This window comes from Hemicordylus capensis, chromosome 3 (genome assembly GCF_027244095.1).
Source record: "Hemicordylus capensis ecotype Gifberg chromosome 3, rHemCap1.1.pri, whole genome shotgun sequence".
NCBI classification, from domain to species: domain Eukaryota; kingdom Metazoa; phylum Chordata; class Lepidosauria; order Squamata; family Cordylidae; genus Hemicordylus; species Hemicordylus capensis.
The window spans coordinates 287,856,552-287,884,517 of NC_069659.1; the positions used below are offsets into that span (position 1 = coordinate 287,856,552).

The 27,966-nt window shown below is 47.2% G+C and overlaps 1 protein-coding gene across 10 annotated transcripts; it reads right to left on the reverse strand.

Annotated features, from left to right (window-relative positions):
* Positions 1 to 1,638: 1,638 nt before the first annotated feature.
* On the reverse strand, positions 1,639 to 27,754 carry HPS1 (HPS1 biogenesis of lysosomal organelles complex 3 subunit 1). Of its 10 annotated transcripts, XM_053311744.1 has the most exons (20): positions 27,567 to 27,644; positions 26,940 to 27,163; positions 22,619 to 22,735; positions 21,979 to 22,116; positions 20,473 to 20,615; positions 19,578 to 19,686; positions 19,063 to 19,223; positions 18,725 to 18,827; positions 18,407 to 18,499; positions 18,082 to 18,151; positions 17,045 to 17,106; positions 14,546 to 14,713; positions 14,170 to 14,349; positions 13,948 to 14,015; positions 11,633 to 11,758; positions 7,434 to 7,504; positions 6,681 to 6,820; positions 6,322 to 6,435; positions 5,860 to 5,942; positions 1,639 to 5,386 (listed from the first exon to the last, which is right to left on the reverse strand). In XM_053311744.1, exons 3-20 carry the CDS (start codon positions 22,733 to 22,735, stop codon positions 5,224 to 5,226), a joined length of 2,109 nt encoding a protein of 702 aa, XP_053167719.1. In that variant the 5' UTR covers positions 26,940 to 27,163; positions 27,567 to 27,644; the 3' UTR covers positions 1,639 to 5,223. The 10 variants fall into 10 exon arrangements, with proteins under 10 accessions (XP_053167719.1, XP_053167720.1, XP_053167718.1 ...); XM_053311745.1 differs by lacking the exons at positions 26,940 to 27,163; positions 27,567 to 27,644 and adding an exon at positions 27,675 to 27,754; XM_053311743.1 differs by lacking the exon at positions 27,567 to 27,644 and having other exon boundaries at positions 26,940 to 27,461.
* Positions 27,755 to 27,966: the final 212 nt, after the last annotated feature.

Below are 27,966 nucleotides of genomic sequence, written 5' to 3' on the forward strand. Positions count from 1 at the left end.
ACTTTGGTTTATGTTTTGGATAGGACGAGTGTTAATGTGAAATAATGTTCTTTCCGAAATCTAACATGTGGGACAAAGGCTCCCCGTGCCCATACCGCATTCACTTCTCTGTGACTCCTCACTATTTTTTTCTGGGGGTGTGTGTGTGCCAGTAATGTGTGCAATTGAATGCTCACATACAAACATCTCCATCTGCAGTCTGAAGCAGTGAACCTCAGACACAAGTTCTAAGAAGTAGGTGCAGGAATGTTTCTGGACACTACAGAGTGTTTTCCCTTACTAAGTAACCATAGTCCACCCTAGGCAGCTGAGATTAGATGGCAAATAATTAAAGAAACAATTAACTTGGAATCTCTTAGTAGGTACTGATATGTCCAATATCCCATGCAGATAGGCAGCTTTTGTGGCTCACCATGCCCTCTTGGCCTTCGGCCTGGCTTCCTCAGATTTGGGGGTATTTTTGCTTAGATTTTTGAGAGCATACCCACATGACTCTGTGTTGTTTAAACACATTGTTTGCAAGAAGATGAAGGAAATGCACATGTAGGAGGACAAAGCATTATATCCCTCATTGTTCAGCCTACAAATCAATATTTGAAAGGGAAACACATTTAAGAGTATTACATTCTGCCTCTTCGAACTCCTCATAAATCAAGGCTCTCAATAGTCTACACACAGATAATCCTTGAAAGTATCTACATCTGCCTCCTTTTTCCTGATGACCCTGAAAGCTGCCTTGAGGTCTCCCCCCCACCCCCGCCCAAAGGTAGGCAACATGAATAAGTAGTGGAGTAACAAACAGAAATTCAACAGGCACAGTTTCCCCCCTACATTGGCACCAACATAAACAATAGACAATGTTGAAAGAAAAGTGACCCCTGTTCAAAAATCTGCCTATCACGCAGCTTCTAAGCACAGAAGAAAAAGTGGCAACCTGACTTGGAAGTTCAGCCTCACAAATAATAACAAGACTATTATAAGTGCAGCCTTGCTGGCTCAGACCAAAGGTCCATCCAGTCCAGCATCTTGCTTCCCATAGTGGTCAACCAAATGCCTCTGGGAAGCTCACAACCAGAGCAAAGCAGCAGCACCCCTCCCTTCTGTGGCACCCAAGCTAATGCTATCCCGTGCCATACAGCCGCTGAATTGTGAGGTTCCACATAGCCATTAAGAGTAATGGTCATTGACAGATACATTCATGGAGGATGTATCTAATTGCTTTTAAAAGGACGATTAGATAAGCAAGCGGCCATTACTTGTGGCAGTGAATCCCATAAGTGAATTATTTTCGCAGTAGATCTCTATACAGCAATGAGAAGACTGTGCTGTTAGAGATGGAGGCCTGAGAGAAGACTGCAATAGTCAAGGCAGGAGATCTTTAGGAGAGGGAAGGGGTAAGTTTTGAACTGTCTTGCAAAAGGTAAACAATTTTGTTTAAATGTGTGTGTTCTGTTCCCGGCTTGTCATATATGCCTGCTTCAATATATCCAAACACATGACTATGCAGGTGTTAGGTCTGCTTTAACCACCATCACAACACTGTTGATATGGAAAATATGAATTAATTTCATTCTGTTTCAATCAATATATTGAACAATGAGGGGCCTGATTGAAACACACAGGATCAACTACTAGGAATTAAGAGTTCTCAGATTGTTTATTTGGATTTTGTCTTTGTTATACTTGGAATGTCTTCATTAGCTGCAATGTACAGGTTTTCAGGTTCTTGCAGCCATTAGTATCAATTTTTTAACCTTTAGAATGAATTATTCTAATACTTATCCTGAAGTGCTTTAAAAAGAAAAACACATATTCCCTCTTGGAAACAATAAAAAGACAAGCCCTGCCCACTGAGCTTACAATCTAAGGCTGCAGTCAGAAACCCATTTCTTAGTGAAGGAATTCCACTGGGCACAGTAGGAATTACTTCCAGGTAATGTTTGATTGCACTGTAAGTCTATTAACATATTACACGTGCATAGCCAAGATATTGGTAAGATTATATTTATATGCCGTCTCTTTCCAGTATGGAAACTCCCGACAGCAAATATGTCCCAGGTGGCTAGTCCCATCTAGGCACTCGCTGTATCCAGCTCTGCTTAGTATGAGCAAAGTAGTGGTCTCATGTGTTCAGATCATATCCTGGGACCAACATAATTCCAACATAACAAAATATAATATACCCATATTATTTCATATTGCATAAAAAATATAGTAGCGTTAAACAATTCTGAAATAATGTAATAAGTGACAAGCCTATTTCACTTTTTAATGCATTTATCATATGTGCATTCTATCCTCCCTGCAACTAGCTCAAGAAAGTGTACATGGTTTCTCTCCACACACACCGTCAACAACCCAACTCCCAAGGTCACCTAATGAGCTTCATGGCCTAAGATCACCCAGTGAGTTTCATGGCTGAGTAGGGATGTTAACTCAGGCTTCCCTGCTCCAAGTCCAACATGATTCTTTACATAGAATCATTCCCAGCTTGTGGTTAACTTCTTTACTGTGTTCACATCTCACTTGGAGTCTTGCTGTCATAGGTGCCAAGCGGGATCATGCTCACAGCAGATTCAGTCAATATACCGGGCACATTCTCACAATTTGTTGTGATGCCATCAAAACAGGAAATGGAAGATTTCCACGATCCCAATGCACAATCCCAATTTCTGGTCACAAGAACCCCCAAATGGTTGTTGATGTCAGTTTGGCACCATGCCAACCAGTGTTCTATTTTTTCCCCCCATCTGTGTGCAGAATGAGTTTTGTTCTGGGTGGAAGTATCAAGGCAGTGTGTGCACACATGCATTCAGAGTGGGGCCTTCCTGATTCAATCTGAGCGGGATCTAAAATTAAGTGAGTGGACATCAAAAAATGGGAGAGCAAACACACCTTAGAGGGAAAGGTGATGCCAACCCGTCTTTGTTGATCTCTGTTAAATGTCAGGTTGGCATGGTACCAGCACATTATTGATGAAAATTTCTGGGTTCCTATGACTGGAAATTAGGAGTGTGAGTGCCAGTTTAATACACAGGTCCCATTTTGCTGGCACCTCGGGAACCCACCCGCTGTCTTGTTTCAGTGGAGTCCAAGATATTTGTTTCAACATAAAAAGATTATTCCATACTGTCTGTGTTCCATCTTCATCTGAAGCATCTGCAGTTGGTATCTCCTGCCTATTTCAATTCTAGCACTAACCAGGAAGTTGTCCCCAACCCTTTTCTTAACAATGCCCTTACATAACCCAGCAGCATTGTTAATGGGTTCAAAGGTATGCCATATCCTGCAAAATATCTTAATTTTAACTGCTTTTCCAGAAAGTTTCTGAATTCCATATACAAGATATTAATATCGCCTTTTTCACTCCTACAGTTGCAACATTTACATTTAGGTAAAAAAATACATCTCCCTAAGTGACACTGGAGTCATGTTCGATCCATTGATGACCACGAGTGATCAAGAGAGTGATCAATATTTCCAGATGTCTGCTATTGTCTGATGAAGGTTTCTTTCTGTCACTTTCTATAAGTGTTTGCAATTCTACATTAGGCTTTTAAGCTTTTAAAGCTATTTTCAAATAGGTATATATCCCTGTTCATGATGTTCTCTTTAATTTGTCCATGATGAAATGTCTTCAACAGTGGACAAATCTTACCCTCCACTTTGTCATTTTATCACAAACCTCATGATACTGCAGGATTGCTCCATTATACAGGATATCTATTATCAGATTAAAACCATACCTTTCTAACACTGAAATAGTCCCTGGGTTCTATTCCTTCAAAGTATTTGATACTGGAGAGAAATCTGTAGTGTGTTTCTGTATTATCTTGACCCAAAATGTAAAAATATACTTAATATCAGTGTTTCTCTCTCTGCTACAGTATTTTGTTTCCTAATCCATAATAGCACTTTCTCAAATATATCCTCCTTTTGTTTTAAAACCCATTCATGGATCTGAATCTTTATCCAGATGGAAATACGTAAGGCAAGGCTACAAGCTTTTGTGAAGCTTTATAATATAGATTTGTATTAGATAGATTCAAAACTCTCTCAGTTAGCCTTGCAAGACTTTTTTTTTTTTTTTTTGCACTGCTGCGTAGTTAGTAATATGTTTTGGGCATTGAGTTAGTGTTTTATCTTGGATACAAACTGGCAATCTTGCTGTAACCGTTGCTTTTAAAAGACAGTCATAAAGCCTATTCACAAAATGTTTAGCTTATTCCACAAAGGCAGTGCTTAGCTTTAGTTTTTGCTTTAAGTACTGGTTTACAAGGTCTTGTAACTTACTTTTTAAAGTCAACTCACAAATTAAGTTCTGGGATTGGTTTCGTATTGTGCATTAACCATGCATAAAGTTCAGTATTTGAGTATTCAACTTCGAACTTGCATCTATAGATATACTCCGAGGCTACTTTCTAGGGGCACATACCATCGTAGTGGAGAGCATTACATATACCAAAACCTGAACTTCCGCATCAGAAGTATATGTGCAAAACCATCCTGACTTTGAGGCCCTGCAGTAAAAACTCCAAACAGATTTTGAAAAGGAATGTTCTAAATATCCTGCTTGTCATCTTTTACCCAAGACCACAATCTTCTTCCCTGTTGAAAGTGTTCAAGTCCACAGGATCATTCAGGTGAAACTTGTAAACTTTAATGGTACGGAGATTTCATGTAGATGCTTCCCTGGCCCTCTCCTCTACTATGGGCAGATGTGACCTTTTCAGGGCAATTGCAGAGCAAATTTGATCCTGCCAAGAGTTGCTAGAGACCAGCTCTAAGAGGCCATTCTCATAACCCTTTGCCTGAGTGATAGCCACAAGACCAGCCTTGGCCACAGCGATGCCTAGCTGCTTTAAGATTTAGGAACTTTTTTCACCTTCTCAGGTGGAGGAGGCATTATGGATGTGTAAATAAGGAGAGGACAAGTTCCCCAAGCCTCTGAGTCCCAATGTCACATCAGCACCACCTTGGAAGCAATCAGTTCCATTCGTTTCAATGCTCTACATCAAGCCATTGCCATCTGGGGCAAGAACATTTGAATTCATATGGTAGGGAGGGATATCAGATTCTCTGTGGAATGGCAGCCTGAGTCAGGCAAAGGCAATACCTAAGCCAGGCCTCTCCAAAGGAAGCAGAAATAGGAGGATCAGCCGAGTCCAGCAAGAGGGTTACAAAACAAAACTCAAGATCACATTGGGGCAGCAACTAAGACCCTTAAAGCAGGGGGATGCGGGTTGGCTCCCAGAGCTGCCGTGCCAAGTCAAAGGCCTGCTGGATCACAAACTCAGTGGGCATGATGCCCAGGTGGATGGTCAGCAGCTCGTAGCACTTCACCACTTCACCTGTGTGATTCTTACTAAAGTACCGGAGCAGTTTCCTGCATGGGAGAAACAGAGGTCAGAAAACAGGTAGCAGGAGCCCATGGGATGAAGGCAGGGCTGGGATAAGGAGGGTCCAGCCAAGAGGGATGGCATCTCCAGCCAACAGAGAGGATTGCAAAGACAGCCAAGGTGTGTGCATGCAATCTTAGGCATGGCCAACTCGAACAGTACTCCACCCCAGCTTATGGAAAGCCTCACTCCTGTACACCCACGATGTCCAGCTGAAGACAGACTTGAGTGACAGTGTTTAGGCATCTGTGTGTCTCCTAACACGGGACAGGCAGAACCTCTCAAAGGCTGGAGGCAACAACCTGTAGAACTGAATGCTGTACTGATGTCAGGATTAGAAGAGACAGTGTAACAGCTGAGCTATTACTCTTCTCCAACCACAGGAGTTTTCCTGGTTGGAGTCCCTCTCCAAACCTCTACCCCATCTATTGGCACCCATGGAGCTAAAAAAGCTGCGTACCTGTAGTAGTCACCTGCCAGCGTCCCAATGGGAGCAGAATCATCAGAAAGTACTGGGACTTCTGGGACTTCCAGCTTGTAGCCCTGCAGGAACATGGCAGCATTAAAGAGCTGACAGGCAGAGGATGGGCTATAGAGGGACTTCTGGGCATGTGTGGATGCAGGCATTCTTTGGTAGCTCAGGGAATAATGGCTCACCCGATCCCCATCATGATCACTGATTATTATTTATGTGGTATGGTTATATCCTGTCCTTTCTTCAAAGAGCTCAGAACAGCACTTAACTTAACAACTCTGGGGTAGGCAGAGAGGATAACCGGGCCAGGCCACCTAGTGACCTTCACAGTGGTGGGGATTAACTTGGGATTCTTGTATTTACAACCAGTACTCTGCACACCCCAGCTGGCTTCTTAAGAAGCTGCCAGCTAACAGACTCCCCTTCCCCCTCAACTCTCCCACCTACCAGTTCATTCTCAAACCAGAGAAAGTAAGTGCAAAAGTAGTCTCCATCCCGCAGTGTCAGCATGGTATAGCCTTTCTGCAAGTAGTTTCGGGCCAGAGCTACCAGTGACCACACCTGGGAAGCAAGGGGACAGGAGAGGCAAGGTGATGCATGCATCAGAGCTGGCCCCATCCCCAGGTTCTCCCTTTCTAAGCCCCACAGTACTGAAGCAGAGGTTCCTTCTCCTCCACCCCCAGTCACATGTACAGATACACGTAACCAACCTGTTGCCTCCTATGATCAAAAGTCTGCCTTTGCTCACTCCGAAGCAAGGGAAAAGGGGAAGGAGCTGGGGATCCACATGGGCAAGGCCACATTACCTTTGCCTTAATGAAGGCAGGCAAAGGCCCCTTGCCAAGCTCTGACGTAGTGTCTTCTGTCACATCAAGTGATGGAGCCACCATCTGTCCTGCTGTGCGGTCCACATAGATGAAGTGCACAAGCCCTGGGAAATCCTCTAGATATGTGGATGGAAGCAAGTTAAGGGCCTACTTGTTGATGCTTCTCCTCCTTTCTTTCTGTGGGACTTGGATAGCACCAAGGGCAGCCCTACTCTTTCCCTCTCTTAAAAAAACAACCTTTGAATGAAGAGCTCTCTCCCCATTTTCCTCCCCACTGATCCAAGTGAGCAATGACTCTCTCCTTCCACCACCACCCTGCCCCCACTCTCCACCCGCAAAATCCTAGGGCCAGAGACCAAAGGTACTTTGTCTCTAGCTTCTACAGCCCAATATCAGTGCAGCCCAGGAACCAGAGCTAAACTGAGCACACACTTGCCTGAGCCCCATGCCACCTGCCTAAACAGTGCTGCCGTTAGCTCTGGTTGCAGACAGAGGGGACCCCTGAGCTTTTAGTCTCAAAGGCTGCTTTGTTCTGACAAAAGCTTTCAGGCCTTGATTCAAAGAGTAGCAGCCAAGGGAAAGCAAGAGACCCTCTCAAGACCTCTTCAGTGGCTGGACCCAAACACTGGATCTCCCCAGAACCCCACCATCACTCCTTCAGGGAAGCTCCATGTTCTCAGAGGACTTTTGGCATCACCACCAGCCAGCATGGTGGAAGAATAGAAATGAAAGGATATGACACCATAGTGACATTGCGCTTGCTCTTCACCAGCAGGAAGTCCCTCCAGTCTTGGAGCTTGTCCCTGCCAAAGAGGATGGAAGGAAGAAGAAGTGCAGCTTTATACACACATACCTCCCTTCTCCCACAACAACAGTGTTAAGTTTCCTAATTGGAGCTTCCAACTCCTCCCTGGATAAAAGGCAGCAAGGGCAGTTCTGTCATTCCTCCATCACTCTTTTCAGGGGCAAGGCCTCACTGGGCTATTACAGAGGAAGAAAATTTAGTACTAATTGGAGAACCTAAAGTATCTTCTGGCTAGACCCACAAGTACGTGGTAATGCCTGCTTCTCTAAAGGCACAGAATGTTGGTTGCAGGAAGTGAGGGGCATGGAATCTTGTGAGGAGAGGAGGGACAGTTGGGATTGGATGCAGGAGAGAAGCTGAGAAAGAAGGCAGGTGATTGGAGGTGGAGGTAGAAAGTGGAGGAAGAGCATCTGAAGAGAGGGAAGAGACAGCTGGCAAATGAGGCACTGGAAGAGAGATGTGGAAAAGTGAGAGCTGCTGGCTGAGAAGGATCAGACACCAAAGAAAACAGCTTGAAAGGAAGGTTCTGGAAAGAATCTGAACTGTTTCTATCACAGTTCTCAACTGTATTATATAACTGTTGAAGGGTTTGAATTGTTCATTTATAGTTGCATTGATTATATGGGGAACTAGTCAAAAAGGTTAATTTGTTAAGAAATTATAGGAACTTGTGATTAATACTTAATCACAATCGGAGTGATTGCTCATACTCCCCCTTCTTATTCCCACTTTTTCTTATAGAAGTGTGGTTATTACTTTTTGGCACCTGGAACAGGATAGGAGCCCCAAAGCAGAAGGCAATTATTTTGGAGGCATCATGAATCCAGCTGGTGATGAAGCACCAAGAATACAGGCACAGCAATTAGGGGTGCAAACTCCTGTGATCTTACCCTGTTTCTCTGGGACACTCTGGGCTTGTTCTCATGACTAACAGCTGGGTAGGAGGGATGTCCAGCCAGGCTCCTAAGAAATGGTTGTGTGTCGGCAAAAATCAAGGTAAAAGGAGGGAGAAGTTATCATGTGCGAGCTGCGATCTGGGTAGGACGACACAGGACATGCTTTCCCTTCACCCGTGATACAGCGCTGGGTACATGAGGTGGGTTGGCTGCCATGGTCCTACCCAGATTGCAGTTAGGAATGTGCATGGAACTGGCTCCTTTTGAGCCAATGGTGGGGCAGGGTGGCTTTAAGGATGGGGGAGGTGCACATACTCCCCCCCACCGCCCATGCTCTGTATATAAATAGTTCGGCGGGGCTGCAGCGTACCTCCTTGCTGCCCCATTGTTTTCTTGACCGGAAGTGCAGTGCACGTTGCATGGGTGCACGGTGCGTGCACAGCACTTCTCGTCAGGAAAATAACGGGACAGCAAAGAGGTACGCTGCTGCCCCACCAAACTATTTATACACAGAGCACCGGAGGGGGAAAGTGTAGTGGGGGAGGGGGGTAAGTGCATCCTCCCTCTCCTTAAAGTCACCCTGCATTCCAACTGGTTCGAATATGGGGGTTCCGAACCGGTTCGGCGTTCTGTTCATAGAATGCCAAACAGGTTCATGCAGATTCCTAATCACAGTTAGCACAAGATCATTTCCCCTTCCTCCTACCTCGATTTTTGCTAACACACAACCATTTCTTGGGAGGGCGCATGGGTCTTTGGGCCTGGCTGGTTGCTCCTCCTACTCAGCTGTCAGTCCTGAGAACCAGCCTTCTGGTTGCCTAAGTTCTCAGGGGAAAGGAATGCTGTATTGTTTGAGTGGTTTAACACAACCTTGCAGTCCATGTTTCAATTGCATGAATTGCCTCAGAGGCAGAAAACGGAGACATTTATTGGGCAACTTGAGGGAGTAGTAAAACAGAAGTGGTTACTTGGCTGCAGAATGAAAAGGAGTCAGTAAAACAAATGTTTTAAGAGACTGGGGTGTATGTTTGATAAGTGCACTCTGTCTGACTTGGAAAAAATCATTTTATTCTAGAGTCCGGACTCCCACAGAGTTTGTGCCTTGAGGCTTCAAAGAGGTCTTAATGGCAACTGAGAAAATAGAAATAAATATGGTGAAGATACAGATAGGATGCTTAAAAAGAGAAGTTTGTGTGGGGGATATATGATATGTTACATAGGGAGCTAAAACTGTTCCTGTGGTAAAAGAGGGAAACATCTTTCCTGGATTTTGAGGAGGATCACTCTGGAACATTCTTAGTGAAACCATTCAGAAATATGATCTTATCGTCTTGCCTGCAAGACCCAGCAATTTTGAGGAGGCACAGTTGGAAACTAAACATCCAGATGAAAAACAAAGAATATTCAGGTTGAGCTAATAGGGACATAGGCAGCTGCCATAGACTGAGTCAGACTATAGGTCCATCTCGCTCAGTATTGTCTACACAGACTGGCAGTGGCTTCTTCAAGGTTGCAGGCAGGAATCTCTCTCAGCCCTATCTTGGAAATGCCAGGGAGGGAACTTGAAACCTAGTTGCTCTTCCCAGAGCGGCTCCATCCCCTAAGGCAGTGGTTCCCAAACTGGGAGCCTCCAGATGTTGCTGAACTACAGCTCCCATCAATAAATTTCCCTAAGGAGAATATCTTACAGTGGTCACACTTCTGGTCTCCCGTTCAGATGCAACCAGGGTGGACCCTGCTTAGCTAATGGGACAAGTCATGCTTGCTACCACAAGACCAACTCTCTTCCATAGTGGGGAAGGGTGGAGAAGTCTAGTAATGTGCTGGGAGAAAATGTAGAGAAGTTCAAGATGTAACAACCACTAGTTTTTTATAGAGATGAGGCGGGGCAGATGAACAGCTACTTTAGAGTCTGGTGATAGTTTTATTTATCTACTTTTTCAATTTATATACCAACCTTCCTAAAGTGGCTCAGGGCAGTTTACATTAAAATTAGCATTTACTTCCCATATTACCTTAATATTATCTATATTAATTCCCCATATTATAAATCAACTAGGTATAACCAGACAGCCTTCCCATGCCTCTCTCTTTTTGGGGAAACTCTGGTTTCCTGTAGAAGCAGAATCTTGCCTCTGATTCACATGGCTGTGTCATGCAAATTGTTACTAGTGCAAAAGCTACCTGGCAGTGGATTATTATTATTAATAATAATAATAATAATAATAATAATAATAATAATAATAATAATAACATTTATATCCCGCTCTTCCTCCAAGGAGCCCAGAGCGGTGTACTACATACTTTAGTTTCTCTTTCACAACAACCCTGTGAAGTAGGTTAGGCTGAGAGAGAAGTGACTGGCCCAGAGTCATCCAGCTGGTTTCATAGCTGAATCGGGATTTGAACCTGGGTCTCCCCAGTCCTAGTCCAGCACTCTAACCACTACACCATGCGGGCTCACCTCCTACACCCACACCCTCTCAAGTCTAGTCCCTAGAACCTTCTCCTTTGTCCTCTCTATTTTTCTAAGATTTCCCATTTCTGGAACTTTTCAGAGGGCAGAACCCTATGAAAACCCTTCTCCCCTATGTACGAGTGTAAGGCTCCTGTGAGGACATCTTTGCCAAAGTCTTTTGTTGTGGGAGTTTGGTGGCACACACTGCCTTCTACTGCCTAAGAACCTGCCCAGCTGAACAGCCAAGTGATCAATCTCTTTCCTTAAGAGTAATCAGACTACTGAGGCCTTAAATTGGAACATTGGATTCCAGGGTCCAGAACTGCTGAGCTGAAATCACTATACTTGAGCATTACTTGCCTGGGACTGTTGCAGTAGCAGCCTGTGTGGGTGGGGTGGTAAGTGATCCGCAGGTACAGCCAGTGTTCCCTCTAACAGGGATTCCCAGATGTTGTTGACTACAGCTCCCAGAATCCCCAGCTGCAATGGCTTTTGCTTGGGGATTATGGGAGTTGTAGTTAACAACATCTGGGAATCCCTGTTAGAGGGAAGGCTGGGTACAGCTCATCCCCATTCTACAACCGGTCTCGTTCAGGATGTGCTGCACAACACAGGATGGATGCAGACTGGAGTCATTTCACAGATTTACTGAACTAGAAAGAACCCCAAGGTGATCTTAGGAGATATCCAGTAAGAGATACGCACTGTCAAAGTATAGGTGACCTACCATCTTTTGGCCAGTAATTTCACCATCACACTCTGTCTTACATACCGTGACAGCTTCTGTGCCCGATCCAGCATGTTCCGAGGCAAACCTTGGGTCCCTGAGGATCCAAGAAAGAGAAGCCGATACACAGCACAGAGCTGCTGTCGGATGCTGAAAAATGCCTGCAGAAGCCTGCACCAACACAGAGATACACAATGTATTGAAAATCTCTTTCATGATCAGAGGCCTGAAAATGATAATCCCAACCAGGAGCTGTTTTGGTTTTTTTTCCAACTGAGGCCCATTAGGCTTTGCAAAGGATATATCTACACTGCAGACAAACTAATTTAGGAGGCATTCACTTTCCTTGGGGAATTTTAATTGTGAGGGTAGGGGGAATGCTAGAGATATTTATCAGAGAATTTTCAGCATCTTCACCAACCTACACTTCCCAGAATTCTTTGGAAGAAGCCACCAGTTAAATTGGTATAAAATGGATGTGTTGGTTGTGTAGATCTGCCTTAATATTTTAAGCAGGGGGCAGGGGGGAGAAATCACGGAGTATAACTCTCCTGGGCTTATTAAGAGGGGAAAGTTCATTTTCATACACAAACTCCTGGAAATCTAGGAGAGACCATGATATGAAGAGAGGCTAGTGTGACTGAAAGCAACCCCTTTACACAGTTTACAAAGCAATTTACAAGTAATTAAATATAGTTACCACAATAGTAAACTTAGGGTTTAAACCCTAACCCCAATTAAACAAACTGCAGTCCTATGTACTTATGGCTATGTGCTACAGTCAGGGGATATGCACAAGGGATGTCACTGCCACTAGAAAGAGATTTGGCTTAGGTGTCTAGAATTAATTAACAGTTAACAGATGGATAACGATTCTAAAAGCCCAGGCCAAATCTCTTCTCCCCCTAGACTGCAGAATTCTCAGCAACAGCAGTGATATTACTATTCTTGCAGGTTAGACTGTATGCAGACAAAACATTTCTCTCTCAATGTGGTAGGCAGGGAACTTCCAACTTCTACAAAGTCCAAACAACAGATGTGCTTACCAGCTATCTGAATGCTGACTCAGTTGTCAGTCTTGCCCCTGCCCTCACACAAAAAGGCAGGCCTTTTTTTTTTTTTTAACACCATCATATGGGATTGGGGTCTTTCCCAGTCCTACCTGAACCTGAGACCTACTGCATAAAAAGAATGTGCTCAAGCCCCACTCCCAAATATTTTAAAGTGCCATTTGCATGTTTGTTCAATTAACTGTTCATCTGTCACTTTAAAAGGAAGTCAGCTTTTTATAAGTTGCAAAACTTCTCTCAAGATGCGTAGGAGGTTGGTACATAATGTCATAGACATTAGTCAATCAGCCTTATGTGCAGTCGGCTTCTGCTACAAACTCACATAACCAATCTCCTCCAAGGTTAGAAGGTAAAAAATGATCGTTTTAAACAACACAGTATGGCATTTCATTTGCATACAGCCTTCATTTCTGTAAGTACATCCTCTTCATACATTCAGGTTAACTTCCGTAATGGTTTCCCAAGGTGCAACACTTACTCAATCCACTCAACTGGAAGTTCCCTTTGTGCCTCAGTGTAAATTTCTACTTCGTCAATCTTTTATTTCAACCATCTATGCCTTTCTTTCTTCACCCTCTACTCTCACTCTTATCAGCTCTTGGGAGGTCCCTTCAAGCCTTCTTTTTCAAATCCACCTCAAACCTCCCTTTCCTTCTGCCAGCTGGGACCAAAGTTCTAACTTGGAGCAATGGACGAGCGTGTCAGGGAGACAGGTTTTATCCAAGCTGCCTCCCTCCCTGGTGTGCTGTTTTCTGTGTTCAAGGGAAGTTTGCTTGCATTTTACACACACAGGAGACCTTTCAAACTTGCATTCTAAAATGGAACAATACCAGCAGGGCTATGCCATGCACTTTCCCTGTAAACTGCATCATTAACACTTACAGATGTGCTGGCAACTATATTTCGTGTTTCTTAAAAGCATCACTGTGGTTCATCAAATCAAGTCGAAAAATGATTTTAAAATGCTTTCCTTGCTCAAACCCAACAGGGGACGCACACAGAGCCAGCAGCAGTCTCCTTTGCTTACAGTCTATCCAACTAGCCACTTACTCTTCCTGGCTTTATAGCTCTCACTGATCAAAGGGCCCCCTACTTCATGCACCTTCCAATACTTCAGCTACCCTAGATTTTCAAGAGAGTGCATGATAGGAAATACCTCTCAAACACCTTTTAGTACTCTTCCCCAAAGCTAAACTGCCTTCAGTCCCCAGGCTGGGGTAAGTCGCATCAGTTCTTACCCGAGCCTGTATTTCAGCCTCCTCCCGTCCCCCACTCCTGGCCAATACTCACTCCGAGGAACTCCCCGTCTCACTTCGAGAAAAAACTTTGTTCTTGAATTCCAGCCAGGCATTCTGCAACTGAGACACACAGAGACAGAGGTAAGATTTCAAAGTGCAGCTACAATTTTCATCAAGTTGCAGACACTGCTCCGATTCAGTGGGCCCAATAAAGAAGGGTACCCACCACTCTTGTCCATCGAGCCCCTACTACGTAAACAAGATCAGTTCTCACCTGTGGCTCTTGACCACTCAGCTTCTTGACAAATTTGTCCATTCGATGTCTGAGTTCCAGCAGGAGTGGTTGAGAGCGCAGGGGTTGCCCGGTCTCCTGTCCATCTCTCAGTTTCTTTTCCAGCACCAGGAATCCATCTAGCAGCTGGTACAGGGAAAATGCCACTTGGGAACTGGAGCCCTGCAGGGCAGAGAGGGGAGACCGTGAGACCCAGCCTGGGCAATGTCAACATTTATATAGGAATGGTATCATAGTCTACAATGTTTCCACTCCCAAGAGGGCACACAATGTTGAAAACAATCCAAGGTAAGGCTAAAACCAAGATATCAAAACAGAATGAAAACAAAAATACAGCAGCTCAATGGTGTCAACTCACCTTAGTGAGGAGCACCAGCGAGATGCCTGGCCAGAGGGGTAGGCAGTGCATTGTGTGGGGCATCATAGGGCAGTAGCCTTCCTTCAAGCTAGCATCCAGAAAAATTCTCCGTGGATTGGTGGCTTCAGGTATTGGGGGCACCAGAGCCTGCAGGGAATCCTCAGCCATCTGGAAGAAAGAGCATGCAATTTTTATTTATTCAAGCTGAGGTTAACCATAGACGGTATTTGGGTTAAGTGTCTCAAGGTCTCCATTTTAGGATTTCCCCTTGAAAACAGCTATTCCTTTTAAACAATAATATTCCTAACAGAAAAGTGAAGCAACAGCTCTATATAAGTGACATTTCTAAGAAACTATTAGAAGCCTGTGAAAATGTCATCGGTGAAAGCAGTAGGGCTTGGGCTTGAAGTAAGTGGGCCCCTCCAAGAACAATTCCCAACATGATCTTATACACAACATGAAGTGGGTGAGGGTGATGGAACTAGGTCCAGAAGATGAATATCACAATGTGTGTGTGGCCTCTGAAGAAAATCCTCCACTCAGGTTCCTTTCAGAGATGAGGGAAGAGTCTCCCACATCACTGAAAGGGTGGTGATGTGGGGTGGAGGAGACTGGGCTCCAGTGATGTGTGACATGCATTTTACCACAGTGAGTGTGCATCCTCTCAGCAAAGTCATCTTGCCCCAGGCTGAAAGGAAGCAAGTGGCAGGCCATTTGCTTTCTTTCCTTCTGTTTTAACTCCCAGCCCCAGATAGCTGATGTCTTGCACTGACGCACTGCTCTCTGGGGCCAGGATTCCCCAACAGCATGGGAGCAGTGTGCATGTGTTGGTTTTTCAGGGAGGGGTCACATTAACCCCCAAAAGGCAGCAGGAGATGTCTAGAGAGCCTCCATCTTCTCCCGTTACTTAGGCTCCAATGTCATCAGCACATGGACACACTAGTTTGCCAAAATAAGGAAGAAGCAGAGACCCAGGGTAAAATGTTGCAATGTATCCCCAGCTTCTAAGGAGAGAGCTTCTGTTCAGAGCTCCAGTCAGCCTGGAACAGGAGCCTCGTAGCAGTGTTTGGAGCTCACAGGGGACATCTTTTTAATTCCCTGCCTCTTGAAACTCCCCCCCACCCCCCGCACTATACTACAGGGTGAAGTTGCAGCTAGCTGCCAGTCGCGCGTCCGAGCACTTTATGGTGGGACAGAGTAGAGTGTTGGGAGATACGTTTCTTTTTGTCACCTCAGGATACACATCCCTCACCCCAGTCCTAATGCCCATATATCAAGTGTGCTAGTGGGTCAGTTCTCTAGTCTCTCCAACCCCAGAACTGGCACCCGCAACATTCCACTGGCACAACTGCTCCCAGCATTCCAAGGGTCCTTGATACTCATTGAGGAGATTGGGGGGGGGGCGGAGTTTCAATGAATTTCCTTTTAAGATTTACAGATGTACACACATCACACACCCAGGTTCTCCCCCAGAGTAGGCAGAAACCACACCCTTGTTTTTGGGTGGACCCATTTATCTTCCATACTGGCAGGCACAGGACCGACCAACACAGGAACATAGTAACCGGCCTTATACTGAGTCAGACGACGATTGGTCCCCCTAGCTCCATCTTGTCTACACTCCAAGGTTTCAGGCAGAAGTCTTTTCAGCCCAAACTGGTGAAGCCAAGAAGTGAACTTGGGACCTAGATGTTCTTCCACTGTTCTATGGCCCCATCCTCTAAGGGGAATATCTTACAGGGCTCACATGTACATACTCATTCATCTAAATGCAAACCAAGGCAGACCCTGCTTAGCAACACGGACAATTCATGCTTGTTATAACAAGATCAGCCCTTCTGCCCAACTAAATTCGGTATTAGAAGGAACAGCACCAACTGTATAAAGTACTTCTATGAGCTTTCACGGAATGAAATGTTAATAAAGTTATGAAGACTATTAGACAAGGCATTCATTATATGTTAAATAGCTGCCAGATAATCCAGGGTATTGCTGTGCACAAGCAAAGCAAGAGAAAAATAGATTTTAAGAGAGTGTTATCAACTATGCAAATCTGTTACTCAACTTGGGAAGGCTGATCATACTATGGGGACTCCCAATTACAGATACCTTGAGACCTGCATCAGTTTTAGCCTGCCCCCCAATAGAATAGCTCTTCATCAATTTCTGTTTTTCATTAGTGGTATGTCTTCACCGCATCACCATCTCATGTGGCTTTTTGCACAATTTGAGGATGCAACTTTCATCAGTTTCCCCATTCAGGGACACCACACTACCACAAGATTAGTGCAAAACTAAAAAGCTACTAAACGCTAGAGGAGTGAGGAGAAAGGAGAAAGGGGAAGGGAAAGCATGATCTGGCTGCAAGGTAGGTGCACATTATAACAACAGCTGCTAAAAAAAAGAAGGCCTTCTAAAATGAGAAAGAGAAGGATGAAGAGCAGAAATAAAGAGAGCACGGGGGACACCACGGAAGGAACCTTGAAACCAAGCACTTACCTGAATGTCAGCAGAATTCACCTCCCCCTGTGAATCCATACCCTCAGCCCAGGCCGAACTTCCTTCAAGCAACCAAGAGAAGAGAGACCAGACACCCCCAGCACCAGGAGCAGGAAGGAAGTGGGACAGAGCATAGTGACAGAAATTAACACACTCAAAAGATTTGCACTATCAACAATGTGATACAGGCATCTCCAAGCCAGAGCAACACCGAAACTAGGCCTGCTCAACTTAGGCCCCCTGCCAGCTGTTTTTGGACTACTACTCCCACAATCCTCAGCCACAGTAGCCAATAGCCAGAGATTATGGGAATTGCAGGCCAATACCTGCAGGAGGAATGAAGTTGAGCAGCCCTGACCTAAACTTAATCTTGACTCCCCAGCAAATGCCTTTGGAATATTATTTTCTTCTTCAGCAGCACTCATATGCCAGCAAAACAAGTTTGAAATCAGCTGAGCTCTGCTCCATTCCAAACATAGAGGGATCAAACTGCCCCCCGCCCCAACACTCTCACAACACTAGAGCCAGCAGTCATCCCATGAAACTGATGCCAGGAAATTTAGGACCAACAGAAGAAAGTACTTTTTCCACATAGCACATAATTAATCTCTGGAATTCTCTGCCATGGGATGTAGTGATGGCCATTAGCTTGGATGGCTTTAAAAGAGGCTTGGACAAATTCATGGAGGACAGGTCTATCAATAGCTACTAGTCTGATGGCTATAGGCCCCCTCCAGCCTCAGAGGCAAGATATCTCTCAATACCAGTTGCAGGGGAGCAACAGCAGAAGAGAGGGCATGCCCTCACTTCTTGCCTGTGGGCTTCTTGGAGGCATCTGGTGGGCTACTGTGGGGAACAGGATGCTAGACTAGACAGGCATTGGGCTTGATCCAGCAGGGCTATTCTCATGTTCAGAGAGCTACCACTCTCTAGAGCAAACTGCTCCTTCTGTTTATTCTGGGGGCCATCCCAAAAGCCCTCCTCAGACCCAAAACACCATACCCTTCCCAGACCCATCATACTGACCTCAAACTCACCTGTGCTCTCTTGGCTAGGGGAAGCCTTAGGGGTGTAGAACTCCTCGGGCACAGAGAGATCATCTGATACCTGAGGGAGGGTGCAAGGGGTGTGTGGAAGGGATCTGACTCAGCCGAAGCCCAACCCTGGCCCTCTCCCCATCTGCCAGAATAGGTTCTACCATGGATTCCAGCGGGGCAGTAGTAGGATTAACTAGTCCTGGCAAAGGGTGGGTCCCATGTAACTTGCCACTTGCTCCATTGCAATATCCCAGCTCCCCTCAGCCCTTCAGGTCCTCCCTGCAACCAAAGTCAAGGTACCACAGACCCTGAGCCTCACACTTACCTGCTCTTGAGAAGATCCGTGAGGATAAGGGCTATTAACTGGGATGCTCTTGCTGCTGAGAGGCCTCTGGAGACTTTGATCATTTTCTTCAGACTGAAACAGAAGTCAGGAGAGACACTCAGCCATGTGTGCACATCCCCAAATACCTCACAGAGACTCCCAGAACCTAAGAGCCCTCCACCCAGGGTCCCTGTCCCAGCTTCTGCAGAGATCCCAGAATCCCACTTGTGCGCAACATTTGGTGGTCCAACCCAGCTCAAGGCAGTTGCCAGAGAGATCCCCACAAGAGCAGAACTCCTTTGCCACCTGGGCATGTACCTGGGAGACAGGCTGCTCGTCAGAGGTGGTGCTGGGATACAGATCCTGCACAATCAGGAGGAGGGTGAGCAAGTCAGCAGGCCGCAAAGAGCTGGCATTCCGGCTGGGAAACAAAGTAAGGAGAATACTGTCTCTTAGAGCAGCCACATATTGGGGAGAGGGTGGTTTCCTAGGCAGAGTGGGATGGGAAGCACATGATAATCAGGCCAGCAAGGGCACTGTAGCCAAGGAGGGAAGTGTCAAAAGCGACACTGTGATGTGAAGGGCTCTGATCAGGCAAGAGTCGAACCTGTATTAGGAACAGACTGGGAGGTGGTTGGACTGAACTAGGGCTTTACCTGGAGTAAAAAGCAAGTAGCTTGGTGTGCACCAGCAAGAAGGCATGCATAACTTCATGCCCCATGCGCTCTGTGCTGCCATTGATGTGCTGCACCACTTGGCGCTCCAAGAATTCAATACACTGCTCACACAGCTGCGGATGGATCAGTCGCTCCACAGCCTGAAGGGGATGGGACAGAGGAAGAGAATCTACATGGCAGGAAACATTTTACTACTCAGCCCTGGGACTTCCAGTTCCTGAGATCGATGCCAGGCAGCTCCTACTGGAGAAAATGCTTCCCCAACTCCATTCCGGCCCCGCCCAAACACTGATCCTGTACATGCTCCACCCAGTCAGACCTGGAAGGAAGCAGTGTAAAAAAACCCCATGCACTGCCCCCCACTCCATCTTCTAGCTATACCCCCTTAAGGGCCACCACACACCCCTAGCCTGATTTGCTACTTCCATCCTTTCTAACCCAATAGAATGAGGCACACCCTCTCCATGGCCTCTGGCCACTCCATCCCAATGTACCTCGACAGCAAAGCTTTGGTCATCCTGGTACAGCTGGCTATAGGTCTGCAGCAGGCTCTGAAATAGTCCCCAGACATGAGCACGCTGCTCCAGATCCACTGGGCGCAACCTGCAAAAAAATGACTGGCAAATCAGTGAGGCACTACCCAGGGCTCAGCATGGGATTGACTGCCACCTTCCCCACTTCCACTGGATACTTGCAGAAATCCTACTTCTCACACACACTCAGTCTGCAGGCTGACCTTTGAGAAACTCACAGGATTCATTTATTATGAGAGAAAGCTTTACTAGGTCACCTTCCTGTACTCAGAAGCCTAACAACTGCCCTCACTTGCGAGTGTGGCTTTTCCGTAAATTAGAGGCACAGCAGTCTGTCACAGCTTAGGCCCCTTTCACACATTATGTTCAGCACAATATAATCTCTGCACAGTGTGTGCACATACATATGTGTACACATGAACAGTGATTCACACACTACGTTCAACAAACATACAGTAACACACTTCTTATTTGCATTCTTCAAATGGGGGGCCTGTACCCAGTCTTTTTTTTTTAAATGAACACATGTACAGCCATTCACACAACATGTACATGTGTACAGACACCTGTGCAATGTAAGTGTCTGAAGGGGTGTGTTCCCCCCACTCACACCTGTGCAATGTAAGTGTCTGAAGGGGTGTGTCCCCCCCCCACTCTCTCACACCCACAAAATATGAAATATCCTTATGGAGAAGCTGGCTCCCAGGTGGCTTGGTACACATGCGAAGGAAGCCTTAGAATGCCCACATGGAAAGCAGGTCCTTCTGTTAGCTCATTAAGAGGGGTGGGGCTGGAGGGAGGGGAATGCTCAACACAACAAAAGAATGGAGAATCCCATGTTGGCCTGCAAACTCACTCCCTGCGGATGAGGTGGCTGTCGAGTGTGACGAGACCAAAGTGAGCCTCAGCCAGTCTCCTCAGCACGTAAAGCTTACGGCGCAGGTCGTCCTCGCTCTCGGAGCCGTCGCCATTCACTGCAATGTACAGGCACTCGCCAAACTGTAGAAGCAGCAGGAGGATTGCATGAAGCAACGCAGGGAAGACAAAGTGGTACACATGGAGTTTACCGTGAAATGAATAAAATCTCAGAGAAGTCTCCTTTAATCACATTATCTCCCCGCCACCCCCTAAATCATGGTACATTTTAAGGTTCTTCTAAACTAAGATTACCCAACATATGACCAAGACCATTCAAGCTAAATGCAACCCACCAATCATTTTGGTGGCCCATTTGGTGTTTTTATATTTTTAGCTAAATACTTTTAATTCATTTTTATCATGTGTTTTAACTTTTGTAAACTGCCTTGAGATTGTTTTGAATGAAAGGTGGTATATAAATCTAACAATCAATCCATCAATCAATCAATCAATCAGGAGCTTAATAAACCACCTTTTTTGCTGCCTGGGACTGCAAGGAGACAGAGTCATTAAACATGGATAGGCTACAGCATGGGGCTGCCAGGTTGTGTTTGACTTGGTGGTTTACAAGATATGTAGGCCTGTTATAGTCCCCTTGGGAGAGAAGAATACAAGCACCTCAGTCAGACACAACAATCAGGAGTGGGGAAGGAGGAGGAGGAAGGGTCTGAGTTGAGCTCTTCAAATCTACAGCTTCAGCACACCCTAACCCAACAGCTGCAATCTGGTGTCATGCTAGTTTGGCGGCTCCCCACAACCAAACCTCTCCAGAGGACTAGCTCAGCCAGGCCTCAGAAGCAACGAATGCTGGACCACCAACCAAGGTACACCAGTCCCTTGAGAGCGCCCAAGCACAAACGAAACTCTTGACATCTCTGGCACCCCTTGAGCTTCCCTAGAGTTTTGGCTATACCTTTAGCTAACATGGGGCAGGTTGTGGATGGCAACAAGCTCCACGTACCAGTTGGGCACTCTTTATTTGCAAGGAACTAGGCAGCAGTCTCACTGGCCACACACGGAGGAGCAAGAACTGTACTGCTGCTTATACATCATTTCCATGACAATTTTGAGAGCAAGAGGTACATAACAATTCTCACAGTAAGCCTCTGAGACACTAAAGATTGCATGAGAGAAACGTTCCAAAGGATCCCCATTGAGCTCAAAAGCTGAGCAGCAGTCCAAGTACCTTGCGCCTCCCAGAGTGACACTCTGTCCACTGTGCTGCACTGGCCTCTATGCTTATTCTGTCTCTCTAAGGCATGCAACAAAATTTTATTTTATTTTTTAACATCATCATCATCATCATCAATTTGATTTCTATAACGCCCTTCCAAAAATTATTGTATTGTATTGTATTGTATTGTATTGTATGAGATCACTCTCCCCTCTCCTCTCATTAGGAGGTCACTGTCTGCCTTAGCGGGGAAGGGAGGAGGGGAGTTACCATATGCAACACATAGAGATGTTTGCCCTTTTCAGCAGAGAAGCAAGTGTACGTGTCTTCCAGCTTCTCTAGCAGCGTTGTACAGGAGATGATCATGGGGGCAAACAGCGTGTTGATGCTGTCCTCCAAAGCCGGGGGCTGTGCAGAAAAAAGGGAGACGGTAAAATATCTCTTGCCAGAAAGCAGCACTGTGCCCTACCAAACTCCGGCACTCACTCACTCTCCCAGTCACATTCAGTCAAACCCTAAGGCTTTCCCCAAGTCTAGGAAAAACTTTAGAGGTTGAATAAATGCACACCGAGTCCTCTGCTTTATCACTCTTGGAATGTCTGCCCTGGGATCTTCCTTAACAGCCTTCCCCAGCCCAGATCAATGGCACTAATGCCATTTTGGCGGCTTGGGGCCACTCAGGCATCTCTTTATTCCCTCATTGGTCACACAGAAAGATGCATTATATCAAGTCAGACCGTTGATCCATCTAGTTCAATATTGTCTATACTGACTGGCAGCAGCTCTTCAGGGCTTCATACAAATATTTCCCAGTCCTGTCTGGAGATGCCAGGGACTGAACCCAAGATGGTCTGCATGCAAGGCAGATGCTCTCCCACCGAGCTACAAGCCTTCCCTGTTCAAATCTCACCTCGCCACTTCCTTCACCATGGGCCCCAAAGCGTTGATGCAGTCTGGTCAAGAAGTCTGGATCCGCCCAGTAGAAGAGGACTTCTGCACCCTCACTGGCAATCAAGACGCACTTCATCTGTGGAGACAGGTACATTTCCCAGAATGCTGTCTGCGTCTTGGAGGCTGAGTATGAGGCTCCCTTTCTCCCTATCCCAGTCAGTCTAGGCATGCAGAGAACCTCAACATCATCATCATCATCATTTACATTTATATCCCGCTCTTCCTCCAAGGAGCCCAGAGCGGTGTACTACACACTTGAGTTTCTCTTTCACAACAACCCTGTGAAGTAGGTTAGGCTGAGAGCGAAGTGACGGGCCCAGAGTCACCCAGCTAGTTTCATGGCTGAATGGGGATTTGAACCCGGGTCTCCCCAGTCCTAGTCCAGCACCATGAGGTGAAGGGGGAATCAAGGCAGCAAGCTTCAGATCATATTGCATCTAGTGTGTGTCCGTGGGAGGGAACAGTTTTTCTTTTCACAGAGACTCACACCTTGCAGGGGGGGGGTGGAGAGAAAGCATGTATGCATGTAGTGTGAAAAGGTAGGGGAAATGTTCCTGCAAGATGGGGACTGCCTAGCTCAGAGAACTGGTAGGTCAGAGTTAAAAAACCAAATGGTTTGGCTCAGTGAGAAAGCCACCAACCCACCTCCTTGGGAAGTGGGCAAATGGAACATGGGTTTGCAAGCTCCTTGGTAAAAGGCTAAGGGTCAAAGCAGACAGTGCACATGAGATGTCACATTAAGAGGCTCCCAAAGTTTTTCCCCTGTTTTCTGACATGCAGCCTTGGAAGCTACAATCAGGAGCAGAACATGAGAAATGAGCAGAGGATAATCAAGTCTCTCTCTCTTCTTGCTGTTTGTCTACCCCAGACACTTTTCAGCAACATGGGAAAAGATGCAGGGGTCCTGTATCTTTTCCATGTGAGTGGGAAAGGAGTTTAGGAAGGTGGTTTTGAGCAGTTAAAATGCAGAAAGGAAAATGATAAGTAGCCCATCCCCATTCTTACTCAAACTGGCAATCTCCTGGATTTGTCTGTCTGTCTATTATTATTATTATTATTATTAGTAGTAGTAGTAGTAGTAGTAGTAGTAATAGTAGTAATTTGTAAAACTTGGACCATCAGAGACTGTTCACACATCTCCTGTGCAATGCCGAGTTTGGTTGTGCTCTGTATTAAGCTCTTGGTCAGCTTCAGAGATTGGGTTACCACCTGTGTAAGCTTTTGCTCCTTTGGGACAGCAGGGAAATGTCTTGACTAGCAAGCCAGAGGTTGCCGGTTCAAATCCCTGCTGGTATGTTTCCAGGAGTCAACACCAATGACGGCACAACTTTACTTTTACAAGTGGGGAGGGGCAGGGATGGGAATTGCTGTTTTGTGCAGTGCCCCCTTCCCACCATACAGTTAGTTCTCAGAGTCCTATTTGGATCAGCAGGACAATCCTTAGGGATTCGGTTTGAAAAGCCTATCTGGAAGCATCTCTAGACAACTCACTGATCCCTTGCTTTCAACCCTATTTTCTCATGTTTGGATATAATCTTCACAATAGCTGCGCTTTTGAAACGAGTCTGGCAATTATTTCGTGTGTGTGTACTATTTATTCAATATACTTAGATCCCATCTTTCTGACTGACCACAGATATCCAAGGTGGCTGATAAGACACAATTGATATACCAAAAGTGGGAGCCGGGATTGGGGTAAGGTTTGTGATTTGTTTTGAATCCATGTCTTGTTTCTTTGCAGTCTGGCCTTTTCTTTTAACTTAGTGGTTGGCTATGGGAGATCTCATTTTGGACATGTTTAAATGATTTAGCTTGGTGGGCAAAAAGCAGATTGTAACCAGCTAGGCTCATGGCAGTTTCTATGAGACCCCCTAGTTTGGAAATCTTGATCTAATTCAACAAGCCATGTACACGAGAGATCATGTAATACAGATAATATTTCTCTTAACTATTAAGAGATCCTGAGTATATTCTCAGCGTTGCAAATTTGACACATGGTAAAAAATATAACACAAGGCAGAAATTGGCTCATCCCTGTCTTAACCTGTAAAGGTAAAGTGTGACGTTGAGTCGGTGTTGACTCCTGGTGACCACAGAGCACTGTGGTTGTCTTTGGTAGAATACAGGAGGGGTTTACCATTGCCATCTCCCGCGTAGTATGAGATGATGCCTTTCAGCATCTTCCTATATCGCTGCTGCCTGATATATGTGTTTCCCATAGTCTGGGAAACATACAAGCGGGGATTTGAACCGGCAACCTCTTGCTCCTTAGGCAAGTTACTTCCCCACTGCTTCAATGTAGCACTTCCTTAATGTTCCTTTTTCCTCCCTTCCAGTTTATTGCTACTTCAGTCACAGAGTAAGTAGTCCTCTGGAGGCAGCCATGCTGAACATGGGCCTTATACCACTCAAAAATATATTGGCGTAACAAGGGAAATGAAACCAGCAGTTGGTGTCCGGGAAGGACAGAGCCACTTCATTCCTCATTTGAACAAGAAGGTGCACCCTGTTCTAGAAACCAGAGCTAGGCAACTGGAAAGGCAACTCAGACTCTCTTAGCTAATGGGAGTCAGGTGCTCCCATTAACAGGGCAAGGCATCAGAGTGTGGTTAAAAAAACCATCACTGTCACCTTTTTTCTAGCTGAAGCAATGTGTGTAACTTGTGTTCACAGAAGTTCAGTTTCAACACACATGATGCATGCTCCCACTGCCTGGAGATGCAGGCAGAATATGACTGAAGATAAGACTTCTTGAAATGCAAGACTCAAATCTGACACAAGAAACAAGCCGAAACATGAGAAGAGCCCTGCCGTTGAATTTGATAAAGAGACCTGTCAAGTCCTGCACCCTGTTTTGCACAGTGGCCAGCTACATGCCTTTGGCCCACCAGCAGGGTATGAAGGCAACATTGTTTGTGCCCCGCCCCCTGCAAAGAAAAGATTGAAGAGAAGAGGCGGGTGGTGGCTCCAGGGACTGGGGAGAGGGGGCACTAGGCAGGGCAGGTGATAGGCAGAGCCAATTGTGAGCCTCTCTCTCCCTAACACACCCCTCTAGCCTCCAAGCAACTCTGGGCACTCCTCCCAGAAAGAGCAGCTCTGGGCCACACCCTGGGCTGCAGTGGTTGGTTGGGGCAGGCGGGAGAGTGCTCGTGCAGAGCCTGGGGGAACCAGCCCAGACCTTGTCCCTGAGCGGCTGCCGCTTGGAGGGGCCGTGCAGGCCAGACAGACTCAGAGGAGCTCTTGGCACTAGGCTGAGAGGCTGCCTATAGAGATGGCAGCGGTGAAGAGGGAAGGCAGACACTCCCTAGCACCCACTCTCCACCTGCTGCGGCCAGGCAGTCAAGAGGGTGTGGCACATAGTCCTGCTTCACCTGGGGCACCCAGACCTTTGGGCAAAGCCTGGAGGCAAGGATGGGCCAAGGAGTACACACTCCCCATCACCCGCCTTGCACCCAACCTCCTGCCTGCTGCCCACTGTGGCCAGGAGAATGCCCAGGTGGGAGATGGAGCAGTGGGGGGCTGCTCAGACAGGCTTTCCCTGGGGCGCCCCTGACTTTTGGTCAGGTGACTCTGCCCCCAACCATCTGCCACTGCATGTGCTTTCTCTCTGTCCCCCAAGTGGCTGCCTCATGGAGGTAGCATGCGGCTGGGAGGAACTCGGGCACTCTCCCCATTACACCAACACCGCTCGAGGCTGTGTGCTTTCTCACTGCAGCTGGGAGATGTGCAGGTGGGAGGTGGCTGGTACCACACGCGCACTCTCCTCTACAACCACCTCCCCATGTGGCCCCACACATGCTGTTTTACCCCCCCCCCCCCAGCTCCGTGCCCCCCCCCGCCCGGGAAAGCCCTGCCCACGAACAGCTGAGCCAGCTGGAGGACGCAAAATTAGGGCTACGGTGTTCGACAGTCGCAACACCATCGCCCAGGGCTGTGCCGGGTTGATCTAAGACCCCTTCTCGATAGATAACTAGAAAGGAATCAAACTTTGCCCAAACTTGAGGAAAGAGAAAACAGGGGAAGGGAATACAAACAGGGCGATGTGAAGGGGTGGGGAGGGCGAGATGAAGGCTTGGGCATTTTTCACACAGGGCTTTTAGCGCGTATCTCCTCCAGAATGGAGAGTGTGTGTTCACTTATCCGCCAGATTTACCCCAAGTCCCTGTGACCTGTTCGGTGCCAAATGCCAGGTTCCTGGCTGCAGGGATTCTACTGGCGGGGCACGCAGCAGCAGCGCGTCTTCCAGGCCAAGGAAGAGCCCGCGCGCAACGGAGCCCTACCTTCCTCTTCTGAGACACGCCTCCAGGCAAGGCGTAGGCGTGGCGCGTTCATGGACTAGGCAAAACCTGGGCTTTCCCACTCCGACTCTCGGCTTTCGCTTGTGCTGGTGGAACTGCGCGCTTCGCTGGGCTGGACTGCCCTGGTCGAAGTACGCGACGACCCACCCAGCTCAGGTCAGGTGAACTCGGCAAGACCAGCTCCCTAGCGGCCCGCGTGACACATCCTGGCCGGAAAAGCACGTGATAGGCGTCAGGGCTCCTCCCCTCCTCCTCCTCAAGACATTTAAGTTGTCCCGCGAGCCAGCCATCTTTTGGAACGGACGCCCAAGCGCCTGGGCGCAGAGGAGCCAGGAAAGTTCCGCCTACAACTTGGCTGAGGCTCGGTAACGCGCTCGGTGAACCACATCGCTTTGCCTTCTAGGGCGGGTCTCTCGAGGCCTGTCCCTGGGGCGGGGCGACAAGGGCCGTCAGTCACCCCAAAAGCTGCGCTTCCCCAGCCCCCTCATGCACTCTCTGCCACCCGCCTCAACCACCCCGCAGCCTAACAGGAGCAGCACGCCTGCTGCTTGGAAGAGGGGCGCAGCGGGCAGGCTGCGTGCGCGCACTCTCTCCTCCTTCCTCCCCCACCTGCAGCTGTGTGTGCTTTTTCCCTTGCCCTGTTCCCCAGTGGCTGTCGCTTCGAGGAGGCCTGTGCAGGGCCAGGCCAGGACTCAGAAGAACTCTGGGCACTCTCACCTACGGGGGCGGGGTACTGAAATCCCCCGAGTCCCCAGCCCGGCACCCACTGCGAGCAGCAGGCGCACTGCCATTGCTGGGCACTGGTGGGCGGTGGCACAGGCGAGGCGGGGCCTGGAGGACCGCTTCCCTCCCTCTGAGCAGCTGCCACGCAGAGGGGGCGTGCGCGCCCGGCTGGAACTCGGAGGCACTCTCGGCCGAGATGCTGCTGCCTGTGGAGGCGCTGGTGAGGAAGGCGCGCACTCTCTGGCGCCTGCCTGTTGTGGCCAGGAGGGTGTCTGGACGTGGGTTG